Raw genomic sequence first — 11,827 nt, 5'->3', positions numbered from 1 at the left:
GCCACCACACGCCCGGTATGTATGAAGGCTTCACAACAACATCACGCATCTGTTATCTTTACGTTATCATAATACGAATATAATTGTTTCATTAATAGTGTGTGGTTACATTAACTAGGTAATTTAAATGAGCAAAATGCCAGTCTTTCGTAGTGTGTTTTATGTATGTGCTCACAAGTTCACAACAACACCACGTTTCCTTGACTTTATTCTAACAACAAGTGTTTCGTTATAAGTATGTTGTTATATTACATACGAAATGGGCCACATTCCAGTCTATCATAACGTGCATTTTGCATGCGCATGTGTGCATGTGCCATATCTTCCCAGCTAATGTTTTGGTTTTTATGTGTGTGTTTTCCTCAGGAAACCCAGCACAAAAAGAGCCGATGCTGCGCACAGCTCTCTGCTCCCCGCGAAGCTCTCTCACGTCAGTCCGGCGGCGGACGGCATGGCTTCGTTCCCTCCACTCCCGGGCACCTCGGGTCCAAGGTCAGGGGGTCCCAGACGCCCGCGTGAACCCCCTGAACATCCAGATGCTGTCTAAGAACCTCCATGAGCAAATCTTCCGAGGCCTGGGGCCGGAGTACGAGGAGGAGCACGTTGAGAAGAGCATCCGGCACCTCCAGAGGCACGAGCTGTGGGGCAAGGAGACCTCCTCTCTGGGCGAGGTGGAGCTGGCGCTGCCCGCCATGTACGGCCAGGACATCGACAAGCACTTCCGGGTCCTGGCCCAGAAACAGAGCCTCCCCTACCTGGAGGCGGCCAGCCTGCTGAGCCGGGGCCCGCTCCCCGCCATGCCCCGGGAGTGGGCTTGGGAGCCAGGCTGGACCCGCTACGGTGCGGATGGGGGCGTGCAGCGAGTGGACTTCCCCGACGACCTGGCACTGGTGTTTGATGTGGAAGTGTGCATGACGGAGGGTCAGTGCCCCACGCTGGCGGTGGCTGCATCTCCCATGGCCTGGTGAGCACTGGGACTGACGAGCATAGGACAGTGACGTAGTGCGTAATGTACACGATATGAGTAGTAGCGATGTAAGGGATACAAAGGTAGACGGTTTAGGTTGTGTGTGTGTGTGTGTGTGTGTGTGTGTGTGTGTGTGTGTTCAGGCATTCGGAAGCTAAGCCACAGAGCCACTGAATACACGCAGTCCACATGAGTGTATAATGTTACTCTGGATGCTGCCACTGCCAGGTACTCCTGGTGCAGTAAGCGGCTGATCGAGGAGCGGTACTCCTGGTCCAGCCAGCTGATCCTGTCAGACCTCATCCCCCTGGAGACCAGCGCCAACTCGGTGCGACCGCACGGCGGTCAGTGGAAGGAGAGGCTGGTGGTGGGCCACAACGTCAGCTTCGACCGCGCCTACATCAAGGAGCAGTACCTGCTGAAGGTGAGCCTCCACACAGCTTTCTGAATCGTACTCTTAAAGTAATTTATTAAAAGGAATTCTGTCAGATCCATGACTTCAAGGAGCAGCGAGGAGCAGACGGCGGGCATTGTTTTTTTTTATCTCAAACCTTCAGCTGGGAGTCACACAGCTGAAAGGTGTGTCTGAATATAGCGTGTGTCAGGGAAAGAGTCATGAACTGTGCTTTATATACATTATATGTATATACACACACATGTATATGTGTGTGTGTATGTATATATATATATATATATATATATATATATATATATATATATATATATATATATATATATTTGTATATTCATGCATACAATCATACATACATACATGCATACATACACATACACTGTGTTTCTTTTGAACACTTACATTTTGTCATTTAGCAGACACTTTTATCCACAGCAACTTACCCGTGAGGCTCAGAATTGTCACTTAATCAAAACTGGCCAAGTTACAAGAGACGTACTAGTGTGTAGAACAACCTTGTCTAAACCAACAACAGCTACTGGAGAGATCGCAGAATAGACCAGGTGTGTCCTCCTCTCCGTGTCTCTGCAGGGTTCCCAGATGCGGTTCCTGGACACCATGAGTCTGCACATGGCCGTCTCGGGTCTGACGGGCTTCCAGCGCACGCTGTGGATGGCCAACAAGCTGGGCAAGAAGCGCGGCCTGCAGGAGGTGAAGGATCACATGAAGAAAGTGGGATGGAAGAAGAAAGAGCCAGGGGTGAGTGTCTCTTACACGTTGGTTTTCAGGGTTAGGGTCAGGGTTAGACTCAGGGGTGATTTTAGTACATCCTCAAGGTTTTTAGCAAGTACAAATAGTGAACCACAGGATTATATGTGTGTGTGTGTGTGTGTGTGTGTGTGTGTGTGTGTGTGTGTGTGTGTGTGTGTGTGTGTGTGTGTGTGTGTGTGTGTGTGTGTGTGTGTGTGTGTGTGTGTGTGTACAGATCGGGTCATGGGACTGGGTGAACATCAGCAGCCTCAACAACCTGGCGGACGTTCACGCGCTCTACGTGGGCGGGCCTCCCCTGCAGAAGGAGGCGAGGGAGACGTTTGTGAAGGGCAGCATTGCCGACGTCAGGAACAACTTCCAGGTGGACGTTCTGCCTCACTAAACTTATTTAATCACAATGAGTCGATACGGCTCCTTCTGCTCAGCCTTTCAAACAGTTGATTTTTAAACTGGTGTTTGGTGCCACCTACAGGAGCTGATGCAGTACTGCGCCATGGATGTCCAAGCCACTCATGAGGTGTTTACTGAGCAGCTGCCCCTCTTCATGGAGAGGTGATGACCGTTAAAGCATCTGCACTTTATCAGCTGTGACCATACCTATCTTCCCTCATCACATTCTGTGTAACTTATGAGGGAGTTAGTCAGAAACTGTGACATTAATCAATGTCATACTCAGAGAGAGTTTTTTGCTTGTTGTTCATGGTAGCGAAGTGAATAAAAATAGATCAAAATACCCCAAAAACAACTGCATGATTTTTTATTAAGAAACTAAGAATTGTAATCAACAAAATACACAAATCTAAAGGGTAAAATGTGTGACGGTTAACCAGCTCCAGACATCGATTCAACGCGCTGATCCAATCGTCTGGTTCCAGGTGCCCTCACCCCGTGACGTTTGCGGGGATGCTGGAGATGGGCGGGAGCTACCTGCCTGTCAATCAGAACTGGGGGCGGTACCTGGAGGACTCCCACGAGACCTACGAGGAGCTCCAGAGGGAGATGAAGACCTCCTTGATGAACCTGGCCGACGACGCCTGCCAGCTGCTGCACGGCAACCGGTAGGCACTGCGACCGGTAGGCACGGCGACCGGTAGTCACGGCAACCGGAAGTCACGGCAACCGGAAGTCGCGGCGACCAGTAGTCGCGGCGACCGGTTTGGCACGGCGACTGGTAGGCACGGCGACCGGGGGCTAGGAAGCACCAGACAAGGAGCTAGGAAACGCCAGACCAGTAGCTAGGAAGCACAACAGTAGGAGCTAGGAGGCACCACATCCATTAAACACAATGTGTGATGACGTCATAGCGGTCTGCCCCCCCCCCCCCCCAGGTATAAGGAGGACCCCTGGCTCTGGGACCTGGAGTGGGACGTTCAGGAGTTCAAGCTAAAGAAGGTTCCAGTCCGCAAGAAGAAGGTCCCACCCCCCAACGGAGCGGTGGTCACGCCCACGTCCACTCCTCTACCGGAGCACCAGGAAGGTGGGACACACCACGCCCATACATGGCCGCAAGGCCTCTTCCTTTGCTGGGTCCTATCAGATGTATAGGTGGAACGATGTACTCACACACTGTGTGTGTGTGTGTGTGTGTGTGCGTGCGTGTGTGTAGGAGGTACATGTTCAATGTCCATTCATCTGGTAGGAGATGAATGTAAAAAGGTGATTTATCACCTTCTTTAGCAGACGCTTTTATCATAGAAAAGGATTAACAAAGGAGACTGAGAACAAGGAAAGCATCTCATCAAAAATGTGAATATTTATTTAGACAATATTAGTAGTAGTGCAAACAGTTACAGAGCAGATATATCCCACAACAATACATCCTTCGTTTGGAGGCCTTCAGTCCCAAAGCGACGGATTCTAACTTGGATCCAGTGTCACTCTGAGTGACACTGGATCCAAGTTAGAATCCGTCGCTAAAGTGTGGTGCCCCCCCCCCCCCCCCAGACCCGGGCCCCCCCTCCGAAGAGGACCTAGCCAGGCCCTGTCCCAGCAGGCTGGCTGTGGAGAGGGTCAATGCCGCCACGGTGGGCCGAATGCCCAAGAGACGACAGCACCTGCCTGGACACCCAGGGTGAGCCACTCCTCCCACAACCCCCACCCCCTCCAACCGCAAATGTCTGCAGTGCATGATTATTTCAATAAAACGTCAAGTCAATTTAGAATTGAACAGGCAACACTTTACAATAAGGGTAAGTTAATTAACATTAGTAAAGGCAGGAATTAGCATTAAAGAGCCAGTGAGTCCACGGTTTCAGATGGAATTCGAACACTGGGATATAAAAGAAAGGTTTTATGAAAGAGGGGAGGGTGTTTTCCCCATGGTTATGACCCAGAATCTGAAGCCCCCCCCCCCATGGTGACGTCGCTGACCCTCTGGTCCTCCGTGCCCCCCAGGTGGTACCGCAAGCTGTGCGAGAAGATGTCTCCTGGGCCGGGCGAGGAGGACGTGGAGGGGGGCGACGACTGGTGCCCCGGCCCCCGGCTGCTCAGCCTCCAGATGAGGGTCACCCCCAAGCTGATGGGCCTGACCTGGGACGGCTTCCCCCTGCACTACACGGACCGCCACGGCTGGGGCTACCTGGTGCCCGGCCGCAGGGACAACCTGGGGGCCCCCCTCGTGGGGGAGGAGGAGGAGGAGGAGGAGGAGGAGGAGGAGGAGGAGGAGGGACCACGCTGTCCCCACAGGTAGGGGGGAGGGGGGACTGTGTGGGTATGTGTGGGTGGGTGGGTGGGTCGTCTTCGTTCAAATTAAGTGTTTATTAATGCCAGACGGGAACTGCTGGTGTCACAGCACAGTCGGAGTTGTGTGTGTGTGTGTGTGTGTGTGTGTGTGTGTGTGTGTGTGAAAATTAAGTGTTAATTTGAAAGTGCCACAGCAGAAAGTGGAGGACAGCTGTAGTAATGAAAAAGAAAAACAAGAAAATGTCATATATAACACACACACACACACACAGGTATCTGTATAATATTCATGTTTACATTCAAATTATATTAATATTATATTGTGTGTAGATATCCATGCTAACGTGACTCTGCCCCCTGATTGGCTTGCTGCGGTGTCCGTCAGAGCGATCGAGGAGGTGTACCGAGAGTCCTGTGAGCAGAAAGGGAAAGAGCAGCCTCAGTACGCAGAGACCGGCCCCTCTGATGACCTCATGCTGACAGACACCACCGTCTGGCAGAAGGTACAACAGCTCAGACAACATGGAAATAACTTGAATATCATACTAATGAATGTATTGATATTAGCTAGGACTTATCCCAGAGGGGAAATTCGGGTGACTCTTTATGTATTGATTTATATATTTAATATAGTATTTAGAAAGGTCTGTTCAGGGAACCCAAAGGAAACCCCACCTCATCCATGATCAGTTTGAAGCACCCATCTGGGTGATGAACACTCTGGCGGTCCCACTGGAGAATATACAGTGTGCAAAATAAAAAGAATGTATAGTGAATAAAAATAAATGTCCTTTATTTTGCCGCAGGAAGTTTCCTGTGTTTCTGGTTGATCTTTTCGTACTAACATGGAGTCTCAATTCTGTATTCATTTTCTCTGCCGTCACCGTTTCCTTCCCAGGATGATGTGTGGTTGACGTTCTCTTGAATGTGTCCGAACTGTCTCCAGGTGGAAGAGCTGAGCCGTCGAGACAGGAGGATGGAGGAACAGGAGACGATGGAAACAAAAGACCAGGTGGGACTCTGACTCCACACCTGTATCGCTCGGACTACTCCGATGCAGCACTGAATTGGCGTACTATTAAAGTTTGTATTTATATATCTCCGGACGGTAGTAGCTCAGGAGGTAGAGCGACTGGTAGTCGGAAGGTTGCTGGTTTGATCCCCGGATCCGCCTAGCTGAGTCTCAAGTGTCCTTGACCAAGGCACCTCACCCTAACTGCTCTATGCAGAGAGGCGTGGCGTCCCATGAATGTATAAGCTATAGAAAGGAATCATGATGGTAACCCACCCACCATTACGAGGAGACGCGACTTCCTTTCCTTCCTATATTCATATTCATGTTTACATTCATATTATATTCATATTATTATATTTTAGGGCTACACATCTTTCATATTTGGGATGTTACATTTATATTGAAATATATATATGTTGTGTCTTCATTATTTTTTATTTTATATCCTGTTCAGTTGTTTTTTCATATTCTTGTATCCTGTATCTCTGGACCAATACAAAATGCAGGTTCCTTGTATGGATAAACTTACTAGGCAATAATAATAACATTTGCTGCATGGTGTTTTTCTTGCATTGCTTGTTTATTCCAAATGAGTCTAAGAAACTCACAAACAATTCCCCACATTGGTGTATTCACATTTCCTGTTGTTCAGCGTAAACCTGCAGGTCCCAAAGAGGGGAGTGGCTGCCACTATCACCACGGAAACGGGCCTCATGACGACGTCAACATACCGGGCTGTTGGTTTTTCAAGCTGCCCCACAAGGTTCAGAACCCCATTTTCCCACAATGCATCAATTGCACCAACGGCGTCTTTGTAAAGAAGAACACGCATTTAAAGCTGTGTCTGTTTTGTGTTCAAGGATGGGAACGACAATAACGTGGGAAGTCCGTTTTCCAAGGACTTCCTGTCCAAGATGGAGGACGGCACGCTGCGGGCAGGAAGAGGCGGGACCAACGCCACGCGGGCCCTGGAGATCAACAAGATGATCTCCTTCTGGAGGAACGCTCATAAACGCATCAGGTAAAGACCTGGTGTACCTCAGACAAAGAACAAGTTGGCGTGTTCACATACACTGTTCGGTTGATGAATGGTGAATGGACTTCTTTTTTTACAGCGCTTTTCTAACCAGTGGCCACTCAAGGTGCTTTACATCAAACAACATTCAACATTCACCCTAAGCCTCAAACACACATGAACACACACTGACGGCACTGTAAACTGTGCAAGGCGAGAGGGTGAGGCGTCTTACTCAGGGACACCTCGACACTCCGGGGATCAAACTAGCAACCTTCGGGTTACCAGTCAACCCGCTCTGCCCCCTGAGCCACATGACCAAAGGCCTCCACACAGCAGAGCTCAAGCATAAGGCCAAACACTTTCACCCTACTCCCGTGTTAATCAGTAAGCACCTCCTCACCTGAAGGGGAGCTAAAGCGCACGGCAGAGTTCTGTCTTGCATGTCGGATGTGTAACCTGTTGCTTTCCCTCCGTAGCTCTCAGAAAGTCGTCTTGCTGCGGAAGGGAGAACTTCCTCGCACCGTAAGCAGGTGGGGCCAAGATAATGTTTCCTTTCTTGCTTGTGTTCTCTGAATGCACATTAAGAACCTGAATGCTTTCACACCAAAGCCCTATTTGAGCTGGACTTCTTTTTCAAAAGTTTGTGGCACAAATATGAATTTTCCATGATCCCTTGATCCCTAAAGTAATACTTTAAGCACTTTGTACCTGGTCCATCCATAAAGCATCGACGGCTTATCAGAACTGTGTCTCATTCCTCCCAAGACACAAAGACTTTGATGAAGAGGGGAAGTACGGAGCCATCCTACCCCAGGTGGTTACCGCGGGAACGGTGACTCGCAGAGCGGTGGAACCCACCTGGCTCACGGCCAGCAACGCCCGAGTAAGGAGCAGGAAGTACAGGCAACACTGGCCTCTGTGATGGGACCTGTGGGGAGACCACTGATGGATTGGTCACCCCAAAATAATCTGGGCCTTGATAGGATTTGAAGTTATCTATCGAAGTCTAGACGGTGTGGACTTGGGAAAACACAGAAAAACTATAGCACACACACTGTCTAAATGTATGGATTTTCTTGCATTATCTTCAGACAGTTGGATGTAATGACATGTTTTGGTTTATAATTCCTCCCCAGCACTTGTGTTAATCTGTGCTGCTTTCTCCGCACTCCTTCTGTCTCTGTATGTCTGTCTGTCTGTCTGTCTGTCTGTCTGTCTGTCTGTCTGTCTGTCTGTCTGTCTGTCTGTCTGTCTGTCTGTCTGTCTATGTGGGGTCTCTCTCGGCCCACCCAGCGGGACCGGGTTGGCAGTGAGCTGAAGGCCATGGTGCAGGCACCCCCTGGGTACCACCTGGTGGGGGCGGACGTGGACTCCCAGGAGCTGTGGATCGCTGCCATCCTGGGGGAGGCCCACTTCGCGGGCATGCACGGTACAGGACACGAGCTCAATGTGTGAACCCCCAAGTGTATCATCAGTCACATGCTATATATGAGCGTGTCTAAAAGCATTAAGGGTGTGAATACACATATACGTGTACGTGGGCGTTGCTCGGACTGGGCGTCCGAAGCTAAAGCCCTGACTGTTTTATGAAGAAATCTCCCACAACATAATAAAAATAACCCTGATCCATTAATCTGTCAGATCATCCCTCGAAAATAATGATAGAGAGAGAGAGAGAGAGAGAGAGAGAAAACATCATTGTCTACCTCTGGCTGGGTTCCCAGGCTGCACGGCGTTCGGCTGGATGACCCTGCAGGGGAGGAAGAGCCAGGGCACCGACCTGCACAGCCGCACCGCCGACACGGTGGGCATCAGCCGCGAGCACGCCAAGGTCTTCAACTACGGCCGCATCTACGGCGCCGGCCAGCCGTTCGCCGAGAGGCTGCTGATGCAGTTCAACCACCGCCTCAGCCAAGAGGACGCCTCGGCCAAGGCCCGGCAGATGTACGCGCTGACCAAGGGGATACGCAGGTAAGAGGCGGTTTGGAGGGGACTCGATTAAGGGCGTGGTCCCAGAGTCCCTTGTTCAAAACGGACGGCCGAGTCGAGACGCAATGTTCAATCGTTTAGTTCATAACCGTACGGTCGAGTTGAACTGAGGCGAGTGATCATGATTCCTAGTGTTTGTGTGTGTGGCGTTCCTGTGTTGTGACTGACTCATTGTTTGGGCCAGGTATCATCTCTCTCAGGACGGGGAGTGGCTGGTGAATGAGATGGACATAGAGGTGGAGAGAGAGGAGGACGGGAGCGTGTCCCTGGAGGAGCTCAGACGCATCTCCAAGCTGGCTGCCCAGAGGTGAGAGCTCCTCTATCAATCTATCGTCTATAGACCAGACCCCTAACACCAGGGGCACACTTATGCTCACTACTCATGGAGGGCTTATAAGAATCCCAGCTCATCAAGTCTGAGTCTGTGTGTGAGTCAGCCTTACGCGCCCATAGGGTAGTCACAGCAAAACCATCTAGGAGATCATTCTTGGAAACAGTTCGGAAAAGGGCAGGCGCACAGACATTCTTGGCAGGTGATTGGATGAGTCATCCGTCCATCACGTAGATCATGTAGTGCCTCACCGGATGCTGATTGGTCCGAAACACTGTGGTTCGGCCACTAGCGTATACGGTCACTTGAATCCTCGCAAGGTGGAGCCCAACCTGAACTGGCGCCTCCCCCTCTCCCCTCCCCCTCCCCCCCCCCCCCCCAGCTCCCGGCGCAGGAGGTGGGACCTGGTAGGTCAGCGCCTGTGGTCCGGGGGCACGGAGTCGGAGATGTTCAACAAGCTGGAGAGCATCGCCCACTCGGCCCAGCCGGCCACGCCCGTCCTGGGCTGCAGGATCAGCCGAGCGCTGGAGCCCCGGGTGGTGGAGGAGGAGGTGAGGGGGCCAGGGATTCAGAGTCTGAAGTCTGAGTCCCAACAGTGAGACGGCTGTAGATTCAGGTTCTGCAGATACCAGGCTCGCGATGATTTGGGTGTGGGGCAGATGAGGGTACGATTCTTTGATTCATAAAGGATAACGGGGTAAATCACTTGTTGCAAAATTCAACAAATCAAAAATTATTTGGAAATTCTGTATTTCTTTTGATGCGAGTATAAAACATGCATCCTAAAACATCCCAGATTGCTAATCCGCAACCCTTAGCCTGTACTGAGGGAGGGTTACTCGCCTCAAAGGGGGGAGATCATGCCGCCAGGTGTGAGTTAGATAATCTTCCTTTTCCTGTGTTTTAGTGACCTCACAAGTAGGCATGTCCACCTAGATGTATGATGGATAGACCAGCATGCCCAGTGGATTGTAGCAAACGTTGCTTATCTATCCATCAGACATCGAGGTGGACACTCCCACTTGTGATGTCACTAAATCACAGGAAAAGGCAGATTATCAATCTTGATATCACCCCTTTAAGATAAGTGTCTTCCGTGTTTCTCGGTCCATAATAACCCTCCTGCGTCTGTGTCTGTTTCTGCGTGTGCGTATGTGTGTAGTTCATGACCAGCAGGGTGAACTGGGTGGTGCAGAGCTCGGCGGTGGACTACCTCCACCTGATGCTGGTGGCCATGCGCTGGCTGTTCGAGGAGTACGACATCGACGGCCGCTTCTGCATCAGCATCCACGACGAGGTGCGCTACCTGGTCCGCAGCGAGGACCGCTACCGCGCCGCGCTCGCCCTGCAGATCACCAACCTGCTCACCAGGTAGGCTACTGATACACACCAACCTGCTCACCAGGTAGGCTACTGATACACACCAACCTGCTCACCAGGTAGGCTAGCCGGATTCACACCAACCTGCTAACCAGGTATGCCACTGTGATGTACACCAACCTTCTCACCAGGTAGGCCAGCATCATGTACACCAACCTGCTAGGCAGGTAGGCTAGCCTGATGTACACCAGCCTGCTGACTGGGTAGGCTAGCCTGCCATCAAGGTGCTGCTAACCAGGTACGCTAGCCTGCTAACAAGGTGCTGCTTATCAGCTAGGCTAGCCTGCTATCAAGGTGCTGCTTATCAGCTAGGCTAGCCTGCTATCAAGGTGCTGCTAAGTGGGAACGCTAGCCTGCTAAGCAGTTAGGCTAGCCTGCTATCAAGGTTATGCTAACAAGGGACGCTAGCCTGCTATCAAGGTGCTAACCAGGTACACTAGCCTGCTAACCAGGTGCTAACAGGGAATGCTATCCTGATGTGATGATTCAATGGTGAAAAGATTCACTCTGTGTGTGGAGTGGTGGTCCGTAACGGTGGGCTGCGCCCCCTACAGGTGTATGTTTGCCCACGCCCTGGGCATGAATGACCTCCCGCAGTCGGTGGGCTTTTTCAGCGCGGTGGACGTCGACCGCTGCCTGAGGAAGGAGGTGAACATGGACTGTGAGACGCCCTCAAACCCCACCGGCCTGGAGCGAAAATACGGACTCCCACAGGGTAGGGGGGGGGGTCCACAACGGGCACCAGTCCTACTTGTTGTTGGCACTTAATGTACGCACATCGTATTTAGTTATAGTACTTAGTTATGTAGCATCTTATCATAGATATCTATGTTGAATACGAGAATGGGTTAACATAGTGATTGTTGGTGCTTTGGACTTTGTTCTATGAACATCCTACTGCACCGACAGCGATATATTGTTTCACTTTCTTATGACAAATGTACTCGCTTTGGATAAAAGCGTTTGCTTAATGCAGCCAACGCGTCATATACTTCATAGAATACATAGGAACTTTATTATACAAAAGACACAAAGGATTTACATAGAAACGGGACTTTAGAGAATTGAAAAGGTGTAACATCTTTCTTGTGATATGTGAATGTAACATAGTATTTATTCCACAGGTGAGGCGTTGGACATTTACCAGATCATGGAGCTCACTAAAGGCTCCCTGGCCAAAGGCAGACCAACAACCTGACCGCTGTCGGCAAGGAAACAGCGATGGGTGGTGATGGGTTGGAGCCAACCAGGGAGTGAGTCCA

At 50.7% G+C, this 11,827-nt stretch overlaps 1 protein-coding gene across 2 annotated transcripts; it reads left to right on the top strand.

Moving 5' to 3' along the window:
• Positions 1-371: 371 nt before the first annotated feature.
• On the top strand, positions 372-11,826 carry polg (polymerase (DNA directed), gamma). 2 transcript variants are annotated; one of them, XM_079743462.1, is made up of 22 exons: positions 372-964; positions 1,196-1,391; positions 1,971-2,138; positions 2,365-2,511; positions 2,623-2,702; positions 3,026-3,208; positions 3,479-3,627; positions 4,095-4,221; positions 4,545-4,835; positions 5,218-5,335; positions 5,779-5,844; positions 6,500-6,610; positions 6,708-6,868; positions 7,342-7,395; positions 7,631-7,748; positions 8,159-8,294; positions 8,590-8,836; positions 9,039-9,161; positions 9,568-9,736; positions 10,348-10,556; positions 11,120-11,280; positions 11,690-11,826. In XM_079743462.1, exons 1-22 carry the CDS (start codon positions 390-392, stop codon positions 11,761-11,763), a joined length of 3,663 nt encoding a protein of 1,220 aa, XP_079599588.1. In that variant the 5' UTR covers positions 372-389; the 3' UTR covers positions 11,764-11,826. The 2 variants fall into 2 exon arrangements, with proteins under 2 accessions (XP_079599588.1, XP_079599589.1); XM_079743463.1 differs by having other exon boundaries at positions 11,120-11,334; positions 11,690-11,809.
• Position 11,827: the final 1 nt, after the last annotated feature.

Source organism: Pollachius pollachius, assembly GCF_949987615.1.
Source record: "Pollachius pollachius genome assembly, chromosome: 9".
NCBI lineage: Eukaryota > Metazoa > Chordata > Actinopteri > Gadiformes > Gadidae > Pollachius > Pollachius pollachius.
Note: the sequence above shows the minus strand (reverse complement) of the source record. Positions and strands in the feature narration are given on the sequence as shown.